The sequence below is a fragment of the Mya arenaria genome, chromosome 11 (genome assembly GCF_026914265.1).
Source record: "Mya arenaria isolate MELC-2E11 chromosome 11, ASM2691426v1".
Lineage (NCBI taxonomy): Eukaryota > Metazoa > Mollusca > Bivalvia > Myida > Myidae > Mya > Mya arenaria.
The window spans coordinates 48,832,399-48,856,757 of NC_069132.1; the positions used below are offsets into that span (position 1 = coordinate 48,832,399).

At 42.0% G+C, this 24,359-nt stretch overlaps 1 protein-coding gene across 1 annotated transcript in view; it reads left to right on the plus strand.

Moving 5' to 3' along the window:
- The first annotated feature begins 840 nt into the window (after nt 1-840).
- Nucleotides 841-24,359, plus strand: part of LOC128209214 (uncharacterized) — a 44,176-nt gene continuing 20,657 nt past the window's right edge. The window contains exon 1 of the mRNA XM_052913154.1: nt 841-1,592. Coding sequence (XP_052769114.1) covers nt 1,423-1,592 — 170 coding nt within the window. The 5' untranslated portion in view covers nt 841-1,422. The remainder of the gene's footprint in view (nt 1,593-24,359) is intronic.

Here is a 24,359-nt window from a genome sequence, read left to right on the forward strand (position 1 = left end):
ATAGTAAAAATGTATTTTAATTTACTTTTTTTACATACGGGTTCTGTTTTAACTTTGCCTATGGGTAAGATAAGGATTTCCAGCTGGCCAAATGTTTGGATCTACTTATCTGGGGTGGGAGAAATCAATAGTATGCATGTTCTTCCCTTTCACAAAAAAGTATCGGCATAAACGCACGAAACTTAATAATGAAATCGTTTACTATGGTGGCATATAACTGCCGTAAGATTAACGTTCGCGAATTGTTTCGTGTTAATCACTTAATTTTCGCGACAATTATCCATCTATCTAATTTATATTCGAAACGCCGTCATTTCTTGTTGAGATGAAGAACATTAATTTCGCCGAGCATGAACTTGTTCTACAAGTGTACAAGAAAGGTATAGTCGGGTGTTATTATGCTGTCTGTATGTTGTAAATTTGACATCGTACAATAAACAAATATTGCCTTAACTTAAGATCGTATAATAAATCATATGAACCAATATATATGATATCATTTATTGCTTTAAGATATATCCCTATCACTTTAATGTAAAATAGTGTAATAAATATTCTGTACATTAAAGTGAGCCTCTCTTTAGTCAAGTATTTAATACATGCCAAGAAGAACGTATCTTGAGAATGCTATTTGCGCCGCTCGTCTTGAGTGAAGTAGAGATGATGCTGGTAATTTAGAAAGTGGATCTGCAAGCATAAATGGATAAAAGTGAGAAATCGATTGTACAGAAGAAACCAGATCTAAATTTGAGAGGAGAGCAATATTACCGTGGCGTCTCAATAAAGGACGGCATCTAGCCGGGCGGGCTACAACGAGACAAGTGCCTTTGGTGGAACCTAAGGGCATGTGTTCCATGTAACATCGGAAATCTATATTACGAGAAAATGACCCCGTGACCCATGGGTTCTCAATAGTGTGCCTTCTGTGGACTTAGCCGATATCTTATTATCAGAACATGGTTCGTCACGTCGTGTCGTTAATTAACTTGTGATATGTCACCGGTATGCGAACCTCTGGTAGATTTATGTTATTTACTGAATTGCTCAAGTATTCTAACTGATTATTGACGTACGAGCGTCATATGATTAATGTCCTCATTTCAAGAGACAATACGTGAAACACCTGCAAAGTAAGAGGATTAAACGCATATCGTTACATGCATAACATTACACATGCAAAGTGGTAGAGTGTACAGGTGAGTATTAAAGTGTGTTTATTATTCAACTGAAGGATATACAATCTGTTTTACTGTGAACTGGCTTTAAGAAACTGAGTTTGGCCATAGTTCATCCATTCCATCTCAAGAAAAACATTGATGATCTAAACGCTTATACCGTTTCAACATAGACTGTAGATGAGTGTGTTCTCATTTCACAACAACGTTTATGCACGAAGCGCCGAAACGCGTCTGTTTGTAGTAAATGGCGACGCGGAAGTTTAAACTGACGTTACGTGTGAGCGGACGGGAGGACGGACGGCCCGTGCACTTCAAGCAGGATGGCCAGAGATTTGAGCATGCGCACACGGTGAAGCTTAACGCTAGTACAGACTATGAAATGAAGTTTACTATTAAACCAGCCATACACATTGAGTAAGTATAACGCCAGTATAACGTCAGACGGTAATCACGTGTAACAATATTCATATACATGAATAATAGTTTGCCGTTTGGAATATATACCAGATTAACACCAAAAAAAGTTATTTTTCTGTAATGAATCTCAGGACATATATTTATATATATATAATATTTTACTCTTTGATATCATAAGCAAAAAAAATTACCAAAATGTAAAAAACAATGAGTCGGAGCCAGGGCTCGAGCCCGTGTCGCCAAAATTTCACACCTATGTTATACCCACTGTGCTACGAATGCTGACCCCAAACATGTGGAATATTTAAAGGGGCAACATTCGCTGCCTCGGCAGCGAGTAAATGGGGAGTGGCTTATTGTTAATTCCCTTCTGATGATATCTATCAATAATTTCTGGATATGCTTAAAACTTATCAAGGTTTGTTCACTTTTGTTACTACAATATTTGATAGTGAGGCATGTCGTCTGCTACAAGCAAGCTGCTATGAATATAAACACCAGCACGTGGTTATGTTTACAACAGAGAGTTCATGGTATTCCATTCCAGAACACCAATTAGCCACTCCCCCGGCAAATTCAAATTTTCAATCTGACAGTTAGATTTTTTTTCTCAAAGCCATGTTTCTAGTAATCTTTAAAAAACAAATTAAGGATTTTTCATTGGTGAAACCTTCATTCTATATGCCGGCAAAGTTTCATGTCTAAACTTTTTGTAGGTATTGCTTAATTTTGGAAAAAGTGTCCCTGAAGTGAAACATGCATAAAATTATCAAAAAGCTTGCCCCAGCGCCACCTGGAGGTTTATATAGTCCTGTTGCCTAACTTGGTAATATCACGTGATAACATCGACTAGCCAATCACACATAAGAATGAAAATTACTAGGTATACATACCTAGTAAACTTTTTTAATGGAAAAATACGAAAACAAAACTGCGAAAAATAAATCAATTGTTAACCATGTGGTACTTCAGTTAGTTAGTTTTAATGCATTGTACACATCGATACCAAGTTTATATCAGTTTTCGGAAAAACTTATTTTCCCTATTTCATCGTACGGTGTATAGCCCATTTAATAGGGGATGGCAAAGAATTCCGTAATCCACCGAAAAAAAGCACACGCCTTTGTTGCATAGTATCAAGCATTTTCGTACGTGTATCAATACTCTTGCACCTCTTTTAGCTTTTGTATTAAAATTGGAGCGTAACAAAATTATAAACATTTCTCGTAAGAAGCACACATACACTAAGACAGTTAGTGCAAAAAAGTATCGGGATTGAAAAGTCTTGCTCCCATACATACATATATTTAAGTTGGTTACACAAAAGAACATTACTCTAAAGGGCATAGTTTTCGAAAGTTTAATAGTTAAGCATTTTCAACCTACTTTTGTTTTGTCTATTCTTGTTTAAGTATGGTACTTCATTAATAGAAATGGAATACCAACTTTCATCGCGCAAAAAGTGACTGTTTGGTCATTTATCAATGCATATATGTGAGCATCGGTCACTGTTCATCTGTCCTAGAGCCTATTGTGTGGCTAACGGACACTGTTCGTCTGTGTTAGAGCATATTGTCTGGCTAAAAGTCAATGTTCGTCTGTCCAAGAGCCTATTGTCTGGCTAACGGTCACTGTTCATCTATCCTAGAGCCTATTGTGTGGCTAACGGGCACGGTTCGTCTGTGTTAGAGCATAATGTCTGGCTTACGGTCACTGTTCTTCTGTCCTAGAGCCTACTGTCTGGCTAACGGTCACTGTTCTTCTGTGTTAGAGCCTATTGGGTGGCTAACGGCCACTGTTCATCTGTGTTAGAGCCTATTGTCTGTCTAACAGTCACTGTATGTCTTATAGCCTACTGTGTGGCTAACGTTCACTGTTCTTCTGTCCAAGAGCCTATTGTCTGGCTAACGGTCACTGTTCGTCTGTCCTAGAGCCTATTGTCTGTCTAACGGTCACTGTTCTTCTGTCCTAGAGCCTATTGTCTGTCTAACAGTCACTGTTCGTCTGTCCTAGAGCCTATTGTCTGGCTAACGGGCACTGTTCGTCTGTGCTAGAGCCTACTGTCTGGCTAACGGTCACTGTTCGTCTGTCCTAGAGCCTAATGTCTGGCTAACGGTCACTGTTCGTCTGTCCTATAGCCTACTGTGTGGCTAACGATCACTGTTCTTCTGTCCAAGAGCCTATTGTCTGGCTAACGGTCACTGTTCGTCTGTCCTAGAGCCTATTCCCTGTCTAACGGTCACTGTTCTTCTGTGCTAGAGCATATTGTCTGTCTAACAGTCACTGTTAGTCTGTCCAAGAGCCTATTGTCTGGCTAACGGGCACTGTTCGTCTGTGCTAGAGCCTACTGTCTGGCTAACGGTCACTGTTCTTCTGTCCTAGAGCCTATTGTATGTCTAACGGGCACTGTTCGTCTGTGTTAGAGCCTATTGTCTGTCTAACGGGCACTGTTCGTCTGTGTTAGAGCCTATCGTCTGTCAAACGGGCACTGTTCGTCTGTCCTAGAGCATATTGTCTGTCTAACGGGCACTGTTCGTCTGTGTTAGAGCCTATTGTCTGTCTAACGGGAACTGTTCGTCTGTGTTAGAGCCTATTGTCTGGCTAACGGGCACTGTTCGTCTGTCCTAGAGCCTAATGTCTGGCTAACGGTCACTGTTTGTCTATGTTAGAGCATATTGTCTGTCTAACGGTCACTGTTCTTCTGTCCTAGAGCCTACTGTCTGGCAAACGGTCACTGTTCTTCTGTCCTAGAGCATATTGTCTGTCTAACGGTCACTGTTCGTCTGTCCTAGAGCCTACTGTGTGGCTAACGGTCACTGTTAATCTGTCCTAGAGCCTACTGTCTGGCTAACGGTCACTGTTCTTCTGTTCTAGAGCATATTGTCTGGCTAACGGTCACTGTTCGTCTATCCTAGAGCCTACTGTCTGGCTAACGGTCACGGTTCGTCTGTCCTAGAGCCTACTGTCTGGCTAACGGTCACGGTTCGTCTGTCCTAGAGCCTACTGTGTGGCTAACGGTCACTGTTAATCTGTCATACAGCCTACTGTCTGGCTAACGGTCACGGTTCGTCTGTCCTAGAGCCTACTGTGTGGCTAACGGTCACTGTTAATCTGTCCTAGAGCCTACTGTCTGTCTAACGGTCACTGTTCTTCTGTCCTATAGCATATTGTCTGTCTAACGGTCACTGTTCGTCTGTCCTAGAGCCTACTGTGTGGCTAACGGTCACTGTTAATCTGTCCTAGAGCCTACTGTCTGGCTAACGGTCACTGTTCTTCTGTCCTAGAGCATATTGTCTGGCTAACGGTCACTGTTCGTCTGTCCTAGAGCCTACTGTCTGGCTAACGGTCACTGTTCGTCTGTCCTAGAGCATATTGTCTGTCTAACGGGCACCGTTCGTCTGTTCTAAAGCCTACTGTCTGGCTAACGGGCACTGTTCGTCTGACTTAGAGCCTATTGTCTGGCTAACGGTCAGAGCCCATTGTCTGGCTAACGGTCACTGTTCGTCTGTCTTAGAGCCTATTGTGTGGCTAACGGTCACTGTTCGTATGTCCTAGAGCCTATTGTGTGGCTAACGGTCACTGTTCGTATGTCCTAGAGCCTATTGTGTGGCTAACCGTCACTGTTCTTCTGTCCTAGATCATATTGTCTGTCTAACGGGCACTGTTCGTCTGTCCTAGAGCCTATTGTCTGGCTAACGGTCACTGTTCGTCTGTCCTAGAGCCTATTGTCTGGCTAACGGTCACTGTTCGTCTGTCCTAGAGCCTATTGTCTGGCAAACGGTCACTGTTCGTCTGTGCTAGAGCCTACTGTCTGGCTAACGGGCACTGTTCGTCTGACTTAGAGCCTATTGTCTGGCTAACGGTCAGAGCCCATTGTCTGGCTAACGGTCACTGTTCGTCTGTCTTAGAGCCTATTGTGTGGCTAACGGTCACTGTTCGTATGTCCTAGAGCCTATTGTGTGGCTAACGGTCACTGTTCGTATGTCCTAGAGCCTATTGTGTGGCTAACCGTCACTGTTCGTCTGTCCTAGATCATATTGTCTGTCTAACGGGCACTGTTCGTCTGTCCTAGAGCCTATTGTCTGGCTAACGGTCACTGTTCGTCTGTCTTAGAGCCTATTGTGTGGCTAACGGTCACTGTTCGTATGTCCTAGAGCCTATTGTGTGGCTAACGGTCACTGTTCGTATGTCCTAGAGCCTATTGTGTGGCTAACCGTCACTGTTCTTCTGTCCTAGATCATATTGTCTGTCTAACGGGCACTGTTCGTCTGTCCTAGAGCCTATTGTCTGGCAAACGGTCACTGTTCGTCTGTGCTAGAGCCTATTGTCTGGCTTACGGTCACTGTTCGTCTGTCCTAGAGCCTATTGTCTGGCTAACGGGCACTGTTCGTCTGTCCTAGAGCCTATTGTCTGGCTAACGGTCACTGTTCGTCTGTCCTAGAGCCTATTGTCTGGCTAATGGGAACTGTTAGTCTGTCCTAGAGCCTATTTCCCGGCTAACCGGCACTGTTCGTCTGTCATGGAGCCTATTGTCTGGCTAACGGTCACGGTTCGTCTGTCCTAGAGCCTACTGTCTGGCTAACGGTCACTGTTCGTCTGTCATGGAGCCTATTGTCTGGCTAACGGTCACGGTCTGCTGTCCTAGAGCCTATTGTCTGGCTAACGGTCACTGTTCGTCTGTCATGGAGACTATTGTCTGGCTAACGGTCACTGTTCGTCTGTGCTAGAGCCTATTGTCAGGCTTACGGTCACTGTTCGTCTGTGCTAGAGCCTATTGTCTGGCTAACGGTCACTTTTCTTCTGTCCTAGAGCCTACTGTCTGGCTAACGGTCACTGTTCTTCTGTCCTAGATCCTATTGTCAGGCTAACGGTCACTGTTCTTCTGTCCTAGAGCCTTTTGTGTGGCTAACGGTCACTGTATGTCCTAGAGCCTATTGTCTGTCTAACGGTCACTGTTCGTCTGTCCTAGAGCCTATTGTCTATCTAACAGTCGCTGTAGGTCTGTCCTAGAGCCCATTTTATGTCTAACAGTCACTGTTCGTCTGTCCTAGAGCCTATTGTCCGGTTAACGATCACTGTTCGTCTGTCCTAGAGCCTATTGCCCGGCTTACGGTCACTGTTCGTATGTTCTAGAGCCTATTGCCTGGCTAACGGTGACTATTCGTGTGTCCGAGAGCCTATTGCGTGGCTTACGGTCACTGTTTGTCTGTCCTAGAGCCTATTGCGTGGCTAACGGTCACTGTTCTTCTGTCCTAGAGCCTTTTGTCTGTCTAACGGTCACTGTATGTCCTAGAGCCTATTGTGTCGCTAACGGTTTCTGTTCGTCTGTCCTAGAGCCTATTGCCTGGCTAACGGTTACTGTTCGTCTGCCCTAGAGCCTTTTTCCCGGCTGACGGTCACTGTTCGTCTGTCCTAGAGCCTATTTCCCGGCTAACGGTCACTGTTCGTCTGTCCTACAGACTATTGTCTGGCTTACGGTCACTGTTCTTCTGTCCTAGAGCCTACTGTCTGGCTAACGGTCACTGTTCTTCTGTCCTAGAGCCTATTGTCTGGCTAACGGTCACTGTTCTTCTGTCCTAGAGCCTTTTGTGTTGCTAACGGTCACTGTATGTTCTAGAGCCGATCGTCTGGCTAACGGTCACGGTTCGTCTGTCCTAGAGCCTATTGTCTATCTAACAGTCACTGTACGTCCTATAGCCTACTGTGTGGCTAACGGTCATTGTTCGTCTGTCCAAGAGCCTATTGTTTGGCTAACGTTCACTGTTCGTCTGTCCTAGAGCCTATAGTGTGGCTAACGGTCACTGTTCGTCTGTCCTATAGCATATTGTCTGTCTAACGGGCACTGTTCGTCTGTCCTAGAGCCTATTGTCTGGCTAACGGTCACTGTTGTTCTGTCCTAGAGCCTACTGTCTGGCTAACGGTCACTGTTATTCTGTCCTAGAGCCTATTGTGTGGCTAACTGTCACTGTATGGCCTAGAGCCTATCGCCTGGCTAACGGTCACGGTTCGTCTGTCCTAGAGCCTATTGTCTATCTAACAGTCACTGTACGTCCTATAGCCTACTCTGTGGCTAACGGTCATTGTTTGTCTGTCCAAGAGCCTATTGTTTGGCTAACGTTTACTCTTCGTCTGTCCTAGAGCCTATTGTGTGGCTAACGGTCACTGTTCGTCTGTCATAGAGCCTATTGTCTGTCTAACGGTCACTGTTCGTCTGTCCTAGAGCCTATTGTGTGGCTAACGGTCACTGTTCGTCTGTCCAAGAGCCTATTGTGTGGCTAACGGTCACTGTTCGTCTGTCCTAGAGCCTATTGTGTGGCTAACCGTCACTGTTCGTCTGTCTAAGAGCCTATTGTGTGGCTAACGGTCACTGTTCGTCTGTCCTAGAGCCTATTGTCTGGCTAACGGTCACTGTTCGTCTGTCCTAGAGCCTATTGTCTGTCTAACCGTCACTGTTCGTCTGTGCTAGAGCTTATTGTCTGGCTAACGGTCACTGTTCGTCTGTCCTAGAGCCTATTGTCTGGCTAACGGTCACTGTTCGTTTGTCCTAGAGCCTATTGTCTGTCTAACGGTCACTGTTCGTCTGTCCTAGAGCCTATTGTCTGGTTAACGGTCACTGTTCGTCTGTCCTAGAGCCTATCGTCTGGCTAACGGTCACTGTTCGTCTGTCCTAGAGCCTATTGTCTGTCTAACAGTCACTGTATGTCCTATAGCCTACTGTGTGGCTAACGGTCATTGTTTGTCTGTCCAAGAGCCTATTGTCTGGCTAACGTTCACTGTTCGTCTGTCCTAGAGCCTAGAGCATATTGTCTGTCTAACGGTCACTGTTCGTCTGTCCTAGAGCCTATTGTGTGGCTAACGGTCACTGTTCGTATGTCCTAGAGCTTAGAGCCTATTTTCTGTCTAACAGTCACTGTTCGTCTGTCCTAGAGCCTATTGTGTGGCTAACGGTTACTGTTCGTCTGTCCTAGAGCCTATTGTGTGGCTAACGGTTACTGTTCGTCTGTCCTAGAGCCTATTGTCTGGCTAACGGTCACTGTTCGTCTGTCCTAGAGCCTATTGTGTGGCTAACGGTCACTGTTCGTCTGTCCTAGAGCCTATTGTCTGGCTAACGGTCACTGTTCGTCTGTCCTAGAGCCTATTGTCTATCTAACAGTCACTGTATGTCATATAGCCTACTGTGTGGTTAATGGTCATTGTTTGTCTGTCCAAGAGCCTATTTTTTGACAAACGTTCACTGTTCGTCTGTCCTAGAGCCTATTGTGTGGCTTAATTACGGTCACTGTTCGTCTGTCCTAAAGCCTATTGTCTGTCTAACGGTCACTGTTCGTCTGTCCGAGAGCCTATTGTCTGGCTAACGGTCACTGTTCGTCTGTTCTAGAGCCTATTGTGTGGCTAACGGTCAATTTTCGCCTGTCCTACAGCCTATTGTCTGGATAACAGTCACTGTAGGTCCTATAGCCTACTGTGTGGCTAACGGTCATTGTTTGTCTGTCCAAGAGCCTATTGTTTGGCTAACGTTCACTGTTCGTCTGTCCTAGAGGCTATTGTGTGGCTTAATTACGGTCACTGTTCGTCTGTCCTAGAGCCTATTGTCTGGCTATCGGGCACTGCTCGTCTGTCCTAGAGCCTATTGTCTGGCTTACGGTCACTGTTCGTCTGTCCTAGAGCCTATCGTGTGGCTAACGTTCACTGTTCGTCTGTCCTAGAGCCTATTGTCTATCTAACAGTCACTGTATGTCATATAGCCTACTGTGTGGTTAATGGTCGTTGTTTGTCTGTCCAAGAGCCTATTTTTTGGCAAACGTTCACTGTTTGTCTGTCCTAGAGCCTATTGTGTGGCTTAATTACGGTCACTGTTCGTCTGTCCTAAAGCCTATTGTCTGTCTAACGGTCACTGTTCGTCTGTCCGAGAGCCTATTGTGTGGCTAACGGTCACTTTTCGTCTGTCATACAGCCTATTGTCTGGCTAACAGTCACTGTATGTCCTATAGCCTACTGTGTGGCTAACGGTCATTGTTTTTCTGTCCAAGAGCCTATTGTTTGGCTAACGTTCACCGTTCGTCAGTCCTATGGCCTATTGTCTGTCTAACAGTCACTGTATGTCTTATGGCCTACTGTGTAGCTAACAGTCATGGTTTGTCTGTCCAAGAGCCTATTGTCTGGCTAACGGGCACAGTTCGTCTGTCCTATAGCCTACTGTGTGGCTAACGGTCATTGTTTGTCTGTCCAAGAGCCTATTGTCTGGCTAACCTTCACTGTTCGTCTGTCCTAGAGCCTATTGTCTGGCTAACGGGCACTGTTCATCTGTCCTAGAGCCTATTGTCTGGCTAACGGTCACTGTTCGTTTGTGTTAGAGCCTATTGTCTGTCTAACGGGCACTATTCGTCTCTCCTAGAGCCTATTGTCTGGCTAACGGAGACTATTCGTGTGTCCTAGAGCCTATTGTGTGGCTTACGGTCACTGTTCGTCTGTCCTAGAGCCTATTGTCTGGCTAACGGTCACTGTTCGTCTGTCCTAGAGCCTATTGTGTGGCTAACGGTCACTGTTCGTCTGTCCTAGAGCCTATCGTCTGGCTAACGGTCACTGTTCGTCTGTCCGAGAGCCTATTGTCTATCTAACAGTCACTGTATGTCATATAACCTACTGTGTGGTTAATGGTCATTTTTTGTCTGTCCAAGAGCCTATTTTATGGCAAACGTTCACTGTTCGTCTGTCCTAGAGCCTATTGTCTGTCTAACGGGCACTGTTCGTCTGTCCGAGAGCCTATTGTCTGGCTAACGGTCACTGTTCGTCTGTTCTAGAGCCTATTGTGTGGCTAACGGTCAATTTTCGCCTGTCCTACAGCCTATTGTCTGGATAACAGTCACTGTAGGTCCTATAGCCTACTGTGTGGCTAACGGTCATTGTTTGTCTGTCCAAGAGCCTATTGTTTGGCTAACGTTCACTGTTCGTCTGTCCTAGAGGCTATTGTGTGGCTTAATTACGGTCACTGTTCGTCTGTCCTAGAGCCTATTGTCTGGCTATCGGGCACTGCTCGTCTGTCCTAGAGCCTATTGTCTGGCTTACGGTCACTGTTCGTCTGTCCTAGAGCCTATCGTGTGGCTAACGTTCACTGTTCGTCTGTCCTAGAGCCTATTGTCTATCTAACAGTCACTGTATGTCATATAGCCTACTGTGTGGTTAATGGTCGTTGTTTGTCTGTCCAAGAGCCTATTTTTTGGCAAACGTTCACTGTTTGTCTGTCCTAGAGCCTATTGTGTGGCTTAATTACGGTCACTGTTCGTCTGTCCTAAAGCCTATTGTCTGTCTAACGGTCACTGTTCGTCTGTCCGAGAGCCTATTGTGTGGCTAACGGTCACTTTTCGTCTGTCATACAGCCTATTGTCTGGCTAACAGTCACTGTATGTCCTATAGCCTACTGTGTGGCTAACGGTCATTGTTTTTCTGTCCAAGAGCCTATTGTTTGGCTAACGTTCACCGTTCGTCAGTCCTATGGCCTATTGTCTGTCTAACAGTCACTGTATGTCTTATGGCCTACTGTGTAGCTAACAGTCATGGTTTGTCTGTCCAAGAGCCTATTGTCTGGCTAACGGGCACAGTTCGTCTGTCCTATAGCCTACTGTGTGGCTAACGGTCATTGTTTGTCTGTCCAAGAGCCTATTGTCTGGCTAACCTTCACTGTTCGTCTGTCCTAGAGCCTATTGTCTGGCTAACGGGCACTGTTCATCTGTCCTAGAGCCTATTGTCTGGCTAACGGTCACTGTTCGTTTGTGTTAGAGCCTATTGTCTGTCTAACGGGCACTATTCGTCTCTCCTAGAGCCTATTGTCTGGCTAACGGAGACTATTCGTGTGTCCTAGAGCCTATTGTGTGGCTTACGGTCACTGTTCGTCTGTCCTAGAGCCTATTGTCTGGCTAACGGTCACTGTTCGTCTGTCCTAGAGCCTATTGTGTGGCTAACGGTCACTGTTCGTCTGTCCTAGAGCCTATCGTCTGGCTAACGGTCACTGTTCGTCTGTCCGAGAGCCTATTGTCTATCTAACAGTCACTGTATGTCATATAACCTACTGTGTGGTTAATGGTCATTTTTTGTCTGTCCAAGAGCCTATTTTATGGCAAACGTTCACTGTTCGTCTGTCCTAGAGCCTATTGTCTGTCTAACGGGCACTGTTCGTCTGTCCTAGAGCCTATTGTCTGGCTAACGGTCACTGTTCGTCTGTCCTAGAGCCTATTGTCTGGCTAACGGTCACTGTTCGTCTGTCCTAGAGTCTTTTTCCCGACTAACGGTCACTGTTCGTCTGTGCTGGAGCCTATTGTCTGGCTTACGGTCACTGTTTGTCTATCCTAGAGCCTATTGTCTGGCTAACGGGCACTGCTCGTCTGTCCTAGAGCCTATTGTCTGGCTATCGGGCACTGCTCGTCTGTCCTAGAGCCTATTGTCTGGCTTACGGTCACTGTTCCTCTGTCCTAGATCCTATTGTGTGGCTAACGGTCACTGTTCGTCTGTCCTAGAGCCTATTGTCTGGCTAACGGTCACTGTTCGTCTGTCCTAGAGCCTATTGTCTGTCTAACGGTCACTGTTCGTCTGTCCTAGAGCCTATTGTCTGGCTAACGGTCACTGTTCGTCTGTCCTAGAGCCTATCGTCTGGCTAACGGTCACTGTTCGTCTGTCCTAGAGCCTATTGTCTATCTAACAGTCACTGTATGTCATATAGCCTACTGTGTGGTTAATGGTCATTGTTTGTCTGTCCAAGAGCCAATTTTTTGGCAAACGTTCACTGTTCGTCTGTCCTAGAGCCTATTGTGTGGCTTAATTACGGTCATTGTTCGTCTGTCCTAAAGCCTATTGTCTGTCTAACGGTCACTGTTCGTCTATCCGAGAGCCTATTGTCTGGCTAACGGTCACTGTTCGTCTGTTCTAGAGCCTATTGTGTGGCTAACGGTCACTTTTCGTCTGTCCTACAGCCTATTGTCTGGCTAACAGTCACTGTATGTCCTATAGCCTACTGTGTGGCTAACGGTCATTGTTTGTCTATCCAAGAGCCTATTGTTTGGCTAACGTTCACTGTTCGTCTGTCCTAGAGCCTATTGTCTGGCTAACGGTCACTGTTCGTCTGTCCTAGAGCCTATTGTCTGGCTAACGGGCAATGTTCGTCTGTCCTAGAGCCTATTGTCTGGCTAACGGGCACTGTTCGTCTGTCCTAGAGCCTATTGTCTGGCTAACGGGCACTGTTCGTCTGTCCTAGAGCCTATTGTATGTCTAACGGGCACTGTTCGTCTGTCCTAGAGCCTATTGTCTGTCTAACGGGCACTGTTCGTCTCTCCTAGAGCCTATTGTCCTTACGGTCACTGTTCGTCTGTCCTAGAGCCTATTGTCTGGCTAACGGTCACTGTTCGTCTGTCCTAGAGCCTTTTCCCGACTAACGGTCACTGTTCGTCTGTGCTGGAGCCTATTGTCTGGCTTACGTTCACTGTTTGTCTGTCCTAGAGCCTATTGTCTGGCTAACGGGCACTGCTCGTCTGTCCTAGAGTCTTTTTCCCGACTAACGGTCACTGTTCGTCTGTGCTGGATCCTATTGTCTGGCTAACGGTCACTGTTTGTCTGTCCTAGAGCCTATTGTCTGGCTAACGGGCACTGCTCGTCTGTCCTAGAGCCTATTGTCTGGCTAACGGTCACTGTTCGTCTGTCCTAGAGCCTATTGTGTGACTAACGGTCACTGTTCGTCTGTCCTAGAGCCTATTGTCTGGCTAACGGTCACTGTTCGTCTGTCCTAGAGCCTATTGTCTGTCTAACGGTCACTGTTCGTTTGTTCTAGAGCCTATTGTCTGGCTAACGGTCACTGTTCGTCTGTCGTAGAGCCTATTGTCTGGCCAACGGTCACTGTTTGTCTGTCCTAGAGCCAATTGTCTGTCTAACGGTCACTGTTCGTCTGTCCTAGAGCCTATTGTCTGTCTAACGGTCACTGTTCGTCTGTCCTAGAGCCTTTTGTCTGGCTAACGGTCACTGTTCGTCTGTCCTAGAGCCTATTGTCTGGCTAACGGTCACTGTTCGTCTGTCCTAGAGCCTATTGTCTGGCTAACGGTCACTGTTCGTCTGTCCAAGAGCCTATCGTCTGTCTAACGGTCACAGTTCGTCTGTCCTAGAGCCTATTGTCTGTCTAACAGTCATTGCATGTCCTATAGCCTACTGTGTGGCTAACGGTCATTGTTTATCTGTCCAAGAGCCTATTGTTTGGCTAACGTTCACTGTTCGTCTGGACTAGAGCCTATTGTGTGGCTTAATTACGGTCACTGTTCGTCTGTCCTAGAGCCTATTGTCTGTCTAACGGGCACTGTTCGTTTGTCCTAGAGCCTATTGTCTGGCAAACGGTCACTGTTCGTCTGTCCTAGAGCCTATTGTGTGGCTAACGGTCACTGTTCGTCTGTCCTAGAGCCTATCGTCTGGCTAACGGTCACGGTGCGTCTGTCCTAGAGCCTATTGTCTGTCTAACAGTCACTGTATGTCCTATAGCCTACTGTGTGGCTAACGGTCATTGTTTGTCTGTCCAAGAGCCTATTGTTTGGCTAACGTTCACTGTTCGTCTGGCCTAGAGCCTATTGTGTGGCTTAATTACGGTCACTGTTCGTCTGTCCTAGAGCTTATTGTCTGTCTAACGGGCACTGTTCGTCTGTCCTAGAGCCTATTGTCTGGCTAACGGTCACTGTTCGTCTGTCCTAGAGCCTATTGTCTGTCTAACGGTCACTGTTCGTTTGTCCTAGAGCCTATTGTCTGGCTAACGGTCACTGTTCGTCTGTCGTAGAGCCTATTGTCTGGCCAACGGTCACTGTTCGTCTGTCCTAGAGTCTATTGTCTGTCTAACGGTCACTGTTCGTCTGTCCTAGAGCCTATTGTCTGTCTAACGGTCACTGTTCGTCTGTCCTAGAGCCTTTTGTCTGGCTAACGGTCACTCTTCGTCTGTCCTAGAGCCTATTGTCTGGCTAACGGTCACTGTTCGTCTGTTCTAGAGCCTATTGTGTGGCTAACGGTCACTGTTCGTCTGTCCAAGAGCCTATCGTCTGTCTAACGGTCACAGTTCGTCTGTCCTAGAGCCTATTGTCTGTCTAACAGTCATTGCATGTCCTATAGCCTACTGTGTGGCTAACGGTCATTGTTTGTCTGTCCAAGAGCCTATTGTTTGGCTAACGTTCACTGTTCGTCTGTCCTAGAGCCTATTGTGTGGGTTAATTACGGTCACTGTTCGTCTGTCCTAGAACCTATTGTCTGTCTAACGGGCACTGTTCGTTTGTCCTAGAGCCTATTGTCTGGCTAACGGTCACTGTTCGTCTGTCCTAGAGCCTATTGTGTGGCTAACGGTCACTGTTCGTCTGTCCTAGAGCCTATCGTCTGGCTAACGGTCACGGTGCGTCTGTCCTAGAGCCTATTGTCTGTCTAACAGTCACTGTATGTCCTATAGCCTACTGTGTGGCTAACGGTCATTGTTTGTCTGTCCAAGAGCCTATTGTTTGGCTAACGTTCACTGTTCGTCTGTCCTAGAGGCTATTGTGTGGCTTAATTACGGTCACTGTTCGTCTGTCCTAGAGCCTATTGTCTGTCTAACGGCCACTGTTCGTCTGTCCTAGAGCCTATTGTCTGGCTAACGGTCACTGTTCGTCTGTCTTAGAGCCTATTGTGTGGCTAACGGTCACTGTTCGACTGTCCTAGAGCCTATTGTCTGTCTAACAGTCACTGTATGTCCTATAGCCTACTGTGTGGCTAAAGGTCATTGTTTGTCTGTCCAAGAGCCTATTGTCTGGCTAACCTTCTCTGTTCGTCTGTCCTAATGCCTATTGTCTGGCTAACGGGCACTGTTCGTCTGTCCTAGAGCCTATTGTCTGGCTAACGGGCACTGTTCGTCTGTCCTAGAGCCTATTGTCTGGCTAACGGGCACTGTTTGTCTGTGTCCTAGAGCCTATTGTCTGTTTAACGGGCACTGTTCGTCTGTCCTAGAGCCTATTGTCTGTCTAACGGGCACTGTTCGTCTGTCCTAGAGTCTATCGTCTGTCTAACGGTCACGGTTCGTCTGTCCTAGAGCCTATTGTCTGGTTAACGGTCACTGTTCGTCTGTCCTAGAGCCTATTTCCCGACTTACGGTCACTGTTCGTCTGTGCTGGAGCCTATTGTCTGGCTTACGGTCACTGTTCGTCTGTCCTAGAGCCTATTGTCTGGCTAACGGGCTCTGTTCGTTTGTCCTAGAGCCTATTGTCTGTCTAACGGTCGCTGTTCGTCTGTCCTAGAGCCTATTGTCTGGCTAACGGTCACTGCTCGTCTGTCCTAGAGCCTATTGTCTGGCTAACGGTCACTGTTCGTCTGTCCTAGAGCCTATTGTCTGGTAAACGGTCACTGTTTGTCTGTCCTAGAGCCTATTTCCCGACTTACGGTCACTGTTCGTCTGTGCTGGAGCCTATTGTCTGGCTTACGGTCACTGTTCGTCTGTCCTAGAGCCTATTGTCTGGTTAACGGTCACTGTTCGTCTGTCCTAGAGCCTATTGTCTGGTTAACGATCACTGTTCGTCTGTCCTAGAGCCTATTGTGTGGCTAACGGGCACTGTTCGTCTGTCCTAGAGCCTATTGTCTGTCTAACGGGCACTGTTCGTTTTTTCCTAGAGCCTATTGTCTGGCTAACGGTCACTGTATGTCTGTCATGGAGCCTATTGTCTGGCTAACGGTCACTGTTCGTCTGTCCTAGAGCCTATTGTCTGGCTAACGGTCACTGTTCGTCTGTCCTAGAGCCTATTGTCTGGCTAACGGTCACTGTTTGTCTGTCATTGAACCTATTGCCTGGCTAACGGTCACTGTTCGTCTGTCCTAGAGCCTATTTCCCGGCTAACTGTCACTGTTCATCTGTGCTAGAGCCTATTTGTCGGCTAACTGTCACTGTTCGTCTGTGCAAGAGCCTATTGTATTGCTAACGGTCACTGTTCGTCTGTCCTAGAGCCTATTGTCTGGCTAACGGTCACTGTTCGTCTGTCCTATAGCCTATTGTCTGGCTAACTGTCACTGTTCATCTGTGCTAGAGCCTATTTCTCGGCTAACTGTCACTGTTCGTCTGTGCAAGAGCCTATTGTATGGCTAACGGTCACTGTTCGTCTGTGCTAGAGCCTATTTCTCGGCTAACTGTCACTGTTCGTCTTTGCAAGAGCCTATTGTATGGCTAACGGTCACTGTTCGTCTGTCCTAGAGCCTATTGTCTGTCTAACGGGCACTGTTCGTCTGTCCTAGAGCCTATTGTCTGGCTAACGGTCACTGTATGTCTGTCATGGAGCCTATTGTCTGGCTAACGGTCACTGTTCGTCTGCCTTAGAGCCTATTATCTGGATCAGAATCAGTATATACATATGTACACATTTACCATTTGCTGTATTTCTTCTAAGATAGAAAAAACGAACAAATTTTGCTCACGAGAACAAGAAATCATGTCTGTGTTCAATAAATCAGTCCCGCAAATATGACCAATGATCTTCTTATAACAAACATCGCAATCTGGTAGTAGAAAATCAAAGCACTAAAAGTGCTGAGTGACTGGCGGAATGGTATAGTGGGTGTCAAAACTGGTTTTGAAGACGCAAAGATTTAAAAAGGGGATAGTGATACGAGGTTAACATAAATTGAAATTACGTCAATATACTGACCATGACTTATGTTTATTAACTGTTGATTTGTATTATGGGCTAGAAGTGTGGTTTTAATGGACAATTTGTGTGAAGTTGTATTATGTCGTTACGAATGATATTGTAAAGACGTGAATTTTGCAAACAATTAGTAATTTCCACCAACATTTTTTTAATTAATGTTGCAAGTAGTAAGCTTCGAATGGTGGATGATATGAAAGAAACAATACAGTTCGGTAAAAGTCTCACCCACTCCTGTTTTTCTGTCGACATTTTTCGGTAAACAATAACATTTTAAAAATGACAATGATTTTTTGGTAAAAAAGTATGAGGATTGGATCTCCTATTGATATAATGTATATACATATATATATATATATATTAAAAGTGATATTCTAAAAGTATGACGACATATCATCTTGTGCCAAGGGACCTTAATTCTCAATATAGATTCAAGATTTATTAACAGAATATCCGGAAGGCCATAGCCCATGTGGACAGATATATATACAATATAGTGTTTTCAGGTGATTCCATGTTTACAAATTACAAAACTAAACAACCATAAAACAACAACATAAATATCAAATACGCTAATACATCAACTTTATAAGTTCAGTAAATCAAAATATTTTATAATGCAATCTATAAATTAAATTAACTTGTCAATATCGTTATATGTTTAATCACAGATAAGTGGAAATAAAGGGTATACATGTACATATATACAATAGTTGTGCGATGATGAGTTATGTTTGCAAATATCTGTAACTCCCTATATCGGACAACCTATACAAACGAAACTATAGGAAGCCTAAGGGAAATCACTTAAACTTTAAAATTCACTTTTGTAATAGTCTTATCTGAATCAGGTAAGAATAATTTATTACTGTTAATGTAACATACTTCAGATAATCATTGTACATGAACACTTTGTGTAAATATTCAGTCTAGTAGCAATACAGACAGAAAGTGTGTGTCGAAGTGAAAAGTTATATTTAATAAATACTTATAGATTTAAGCAATCATGCGTACTTTTAAAAGCGTACTTATTTAGTTTCAGGTAGAGTTACTTCACCCGAAGTATTTGCATACATCATTTATGTCTGTCACTTTCGAATTAGTTTTACTAAATGATAAAAGCTGAACACTCACTTATGTAACAGTACTTCTATGTAAAAGTATATCATACATAAACGAGTAGATATTCTTAACTAACTACACAATACAAAACGTTACATGATAAACGGATAGATCACAATACACATGCAATAATTATGACGCATACATGTCAACTGATCTACCTAAAAATGCATTGTAAACATATATACTAAGATTTCTTAATATGTCTTTTTTATCAGATGTAATTAATTGGATAAACTTTTGCATGTTTGGTCTACGTCTATAAAATAGTGGTATATATTTACGTCTTATATCAGAGTATATGCCACATTCCAGAACAAAGTGGTATTCGTCTTCTAAGACTTGACATGTATTACATTTCCTCTTATCAACGGGTATTGGTTTGGGTTTCGCCCATCTTCCACTCTCGATCATAAGTCTATGTGCAGATACACGTAACCTTGATAAACTTAATCGGAACTTTTTAATACTACATGAGATTAAGTAAGGTTGTAGTTTAAAACATGCTATAATTGTTATAAAACAAAGCTCAACTAGAGGCTTCTAATCTTCCGTTCCATTATATTATCATTTAGTCTCTGTTTAACAGAAGAAAATATAATTTATCATTCCCTACTTCTTGGAAGAGCCATACATCATAAAAACCGAGTGAACTCAACAGATCTCGTAATAACGAGCACCAACTTTTCTTATTAGGGTACCTTTCACAGTCATTCAATAAAGTAAGATATATTTTCTTATTAAACTTATTATCACATGTACGTAATAAGTTAACCCAATACTTTATAATGTTATTGTATCTAATTGTCTGATATTTTACACGTCCAAGCTCACCATAAATAAAATCATTCTGTGTACTTCTTTTAACACCCAACAATCTTTTACAGTATTGCATATGTATTCGCTCTATGGCGTTGCCTTTGACAAAGCCCCATACTTCACTACCATCATTTAAAATGGGCGAAATAAGCTTATCAAACAAATCTAACTTGTGTTTAATAGTAAGGTCCGTAAATTTACACAAATACTTGTTCATCTTAAAAATTGGTTTTAAAGCTTGACCTGCAATTGTATTTTGGGCATCTGAAAATGAGCTCCCGGGAGTAAAAACCGTTCCCAGATGATTAAACTTATCAACAATCTGAATTTCATTACCATTATAATAAAAAATGAATATTAGCCGGCAGCCTTCCTAAAAACAATTATTTTTGTATTATCATTATTCACAACTTATTTCCAACGTTCACAATATTCTGAAAATAAATTAAGACTTTCTTGCAATTCCACAGCATTATTAGCAAACACAATAATATCATCAGCTTATGGAATTAGAGAAAGTTTAAACGAATCAATATTGATACCATTAATACCCTTTTCATAGAAAATTGACTCTAAATCATTTAAAAACATCGAGAAACAAGAAAGGCAATAAACATTCTCCTTGTCGTACACCTATTACACATTCATCTGTTCCACGCAACTGGTTACAATACTTTACCCTGGATTTAACTGATGAGTACATGGATTTAATTATACCAAATATTTTTCCTCGTATTTCTTACTTAATATGTTTACTCCGGAGATTATCCCTAACAACATAATCAAAGGCTTTAGTAAAATCGATGAATACACAATACAGTTGCTTACCTTGATTAAGAACATGCGTTAATAAACCATGAAGTACAAAAATATTCTATAGTACTCATATTCGACCTAAATCCAGCCTGTGGTTCAATATATAATTATATATTGAATAACCTTCGGCCCACTCAGATAGTCTGTTGTTCAAAATTCGTGTAAAAAGTTTCCCCAAAGTACTTAGTAGCGTTATACCCCTATAGTTATTTTCATCATTTATACTACCTTTCTTATGTAATGGCACAACAAAACCTTCATACCAAGACGCTGGAAAATGACCGGAATCAAATATCTTGTTAAAAAGAGTATGTAAATATGGTAGCAGTACATCTTTACCATGAATAAAAAAATCATTCAAGTGCATATCTAGACCGCCACTTTTAATAGTATTGAATTCCTTAATAGCTTTAGAAATACTTTCAACATTGATCGGTATATATAATTCTTCGAACATTACACTAAATTCATTTTTTTCATATCGTTCCAAAAAATAAACTACATCATCATCTGGAGTAAAAACATACTATTTGGGTTGTTAACACTTTTAAAATACTACTCAAAAGCACCCAATGTGACATTTGCATTCTGAATACTAGCAGATTGCTTCAGCATATTCCAATATAATTTAGCATTTTCAAATCTAGCTTGCTCAAGCTGTTTAGTCTGTAACTAATATATATGTACTTGTAAGCCTCTCCAGACAAGAACACATGATGATATGTACAAAATCCGTCCGCCATTTTTGTGAAATTCTGATGTCCATCAGTTTATTCAAGGAACAACAATTCAACCATCAGTATTTATTAAATACAAGATTCAAGATTCAACACCTTTATTAAGTAATTTGAACACAAACGTATTCCTCTTTACATGATCAAAAAATAATTCAATTATACATATATACAACGATATCACAAATGCGAGACACGAGCAATATAATATGATCACTTCTAAAAATCAGTGTTTTACACATTTAATTTGTTTAAAATATTGTTTAAATTAACATTGAGGATGGACATACAAATGTTAAGTAAAATATTTATGTTCTATTTGTCACGAACAGAGACGGATCATATGACAAAACGTTAGCCTTTACTAATTGAAATTGATTACAAAACAATATTAACAATGCTATGAAGACGTTTGAATCCTTTAAAAATAAATGTGTACATATAAAGTTAAATGGAATAGTTCGTATTTTGCATAAGGTCAATAAATTTCATTATGCTAGACCTAACGAAGAATTTTCGTTTTAAATATTTTCTACGTTAATCATCAAATACATTACAGACACAAACAAAGTGAAACACATCTTCAATATTACCACTATTACATGTGGTGCAATAGCGTTGATAATAAGCAATTATATTGCTACCATAACTCGCAGTTTCAATACGTAACTGGGGAGACGAAAGTCACAATTTCGTGAAAGGAATTCGATACTTTAAAGCAAATTTATCGAGATACTCAGAGCATTAGAAAGATATTTTAAAATGTTTAATTTACACAAAACTTGACTGTTACTCATCGAGTTGTATCAAGATTAAATAAACTGATCAATAAGGCTTTCTTTAAAAACTAAATAGAAGTTCAGTAAGAGTTTTACATTACTAGCCCAATTAGACTTTCCTTTTATAGAGTCTGCTGTAAGACCGTTATACAATGTGCTGACTATAACAGTATCGTTATTGAGTGTTTTACACTAAAACGTTATAATTCTTTGTAAACCTTGTTCTTTATATACTGTGACGGTCAAGCGATTATGTGGTAGCATGACGTATTACTTTTGACTCTTATCACATAGATATTAGTACAAAGTCTGGAATAACAGTTTAAATATGTAATTCATTTGCATATAAATCATTAAGTATTACTCCCAGCAATTTATATTATGCAAATACTAATATCATTTCATCAGTTATTTTATTCTTAGAAATTAACATTAAATGTCAGAGTCAAGCCAAAAATACAATGTTATCCCATTACATTACTATGCATACAGCATAGGAGTTCTGTTTATTTAGTAAACCTAAATAATAAATATGCACCTTGACTCAAGAAAATCTCTTGCCAGAACTCCTGATGTAAAGAAAACACAATGTTTTATACATGAAAACGAGTTCCGCTAGAATTAGCGTAACTTGGCAGAATGTAGCGTGAAACTGCAATATTTTGGAATGAAAGAACATGAAGCTGCGAAAAATGGAGGAATATAGTAGCGGAATTCCGCAAGTCACAGCAGAAATATCTGGCGGAATTTACTAAATTAAGTTAAACATATGAATTTTTGGATTGCAATCAATTAACAATACATTAATACATCAATTACCTGTTTAAAGGCATATTTTCACAAGATGAAAATATATAAAACTCATCAAATAGTAAGTTGACAGCTACAATAACATCATCTATACATGTATCGTCTGAAGTAAACAAACAATACGTCAACACATGAAGTGGTGACGCAACAGCAAAATATCACGAGATAAAGATGGCGGACACTATGAAACAATACGAGAATTTTATCAGAATTTACAACTATAATGAAACAATTACTTAAAGACAGTTAACAATGGATTAATATAACAACATCCTGGAGTTCAGTTAAACATATAGTAATAGCGGTCTGTAGAGAAAATCCTAAATAATCATAATAATTGTAAAATACTATTACCATAAACATTCGGATTCAGAAAAAGCCTTTACTCACAATACAATGGGTATCTACAAAGTTCACCATATATTAACACTGTCGATGTTGACTGTTTTACGTGTAATAATAATTTACAAAACTATAAATTAACCCTTTCAATATTTTTATTTTTCCCCAAACCCCAAATTTCGCAGCCATAATTCAAAACTGGTGATACAAATGCGTTAAATAATTGACATATCGTACTTTGTTTTAGAGACTTGTTTTTCTTTTTAATTTGAAAGAAGGATATTAAGAGCCTTAAAGCCTTTCCTCGATAGTGTTGATTGTTTCAGTATAAAACTTCCAGTATTATCAAATACAGTCCCTAGGTAATCAAAGTTGTCAACCGTCTCCGTGGCCTAGTGGTTAAGCGTCCGCCTTCGCAGCGGGAGGTCGTAGGTTCGATCCCTGGCCGCGTCATACCAAAAGACGTTAAAATTGGTACAAGTAGTCCCTTGCCTGGCGCTCGGCATTTAAAGGGTAGTGCTTGGAATAGTGGTGTACTCAGTCCTGGTTTAACCCAGGAAAGTTGTACCCCGTGTAACGGTGCTTTACACCGAGCACGTAAAAGAACCAAGGGGTCTCTTCGAAAAAGAGCTAGGGTATCGCACCCGGACTTCCTTGTATCTCACCACTGTCTCTTCAGCTCGCTGTCCCTTCAGCAAAAACAAAGGACCCCGTTGGAAATAAGTGCTTGCACTTTCACGGGTTATCCTTGACCGCAAGGTCTAAAGAAATACATACATACAACAGCTCCTAAGTTATAGCAATGCATGATTTTTGACGGGTCGCGCTTTCTAAACATGGCAATCTTTACTCAGGGTTAACTTCTCATCCCCATTTTTTACAATATGAATCTAACACCTTTAAACTATTTTTCAAGTTTTCGGTGGAATGCCCCATTATTACCATGCCATCTGCAAATACCATAAAATTTAAAATATATTTCTTCTAAGGTTATACTCTAATTAGCACTATACACTAAAGCAACTGCAGATCTTCTAAAAATAGAGAAAATAATATCGGGGACATAACTTCTTCTTCCTTTAAGCCTATGGAATATTCAAAGAAATCAGAAAATGTTCTACAGTTTCTTAAATGTGCTTTCACCTTGAAATTCATAAAATAACATACGCTTGTTATATTCCTGACCGCCTAAATCGTACTCGTTACCAAGTTGTTAGAAATAATACCCAAATTGATCGTTTTGTTTACTTCCTCGTCAGAAACTTTCAGTTGCTTAACCCAAGATAATAATGCGCTTTATTGCTTTTTTATGTTTGCAAAACGAATTCAATATTATGAATGATATGTATATATATTTTTAACGTTTTATTAAAGAACTAATCCTTAAATACATAATTATAGGAAATTATGAGAACTGTTTAACTTCCTATGGAAAATCGGCGGAAGTCAATCAATCAAATCTTTATTTCCTCCTATATATAAGATATGCAAATATATTTACAACTTATAACTTATCCGTTTATGATACTATCGGGCATATCTAACCCTGTATGATCGGAGCGTTGCTTGTCACAATTCCTGTAATAATAATTAGCGCGTTATGTGTTTAATGGGTGAAACTAGGTTTTCTGAAATATCCAATATTTATGTTTACATAGAGATGGTCTTTTCCAC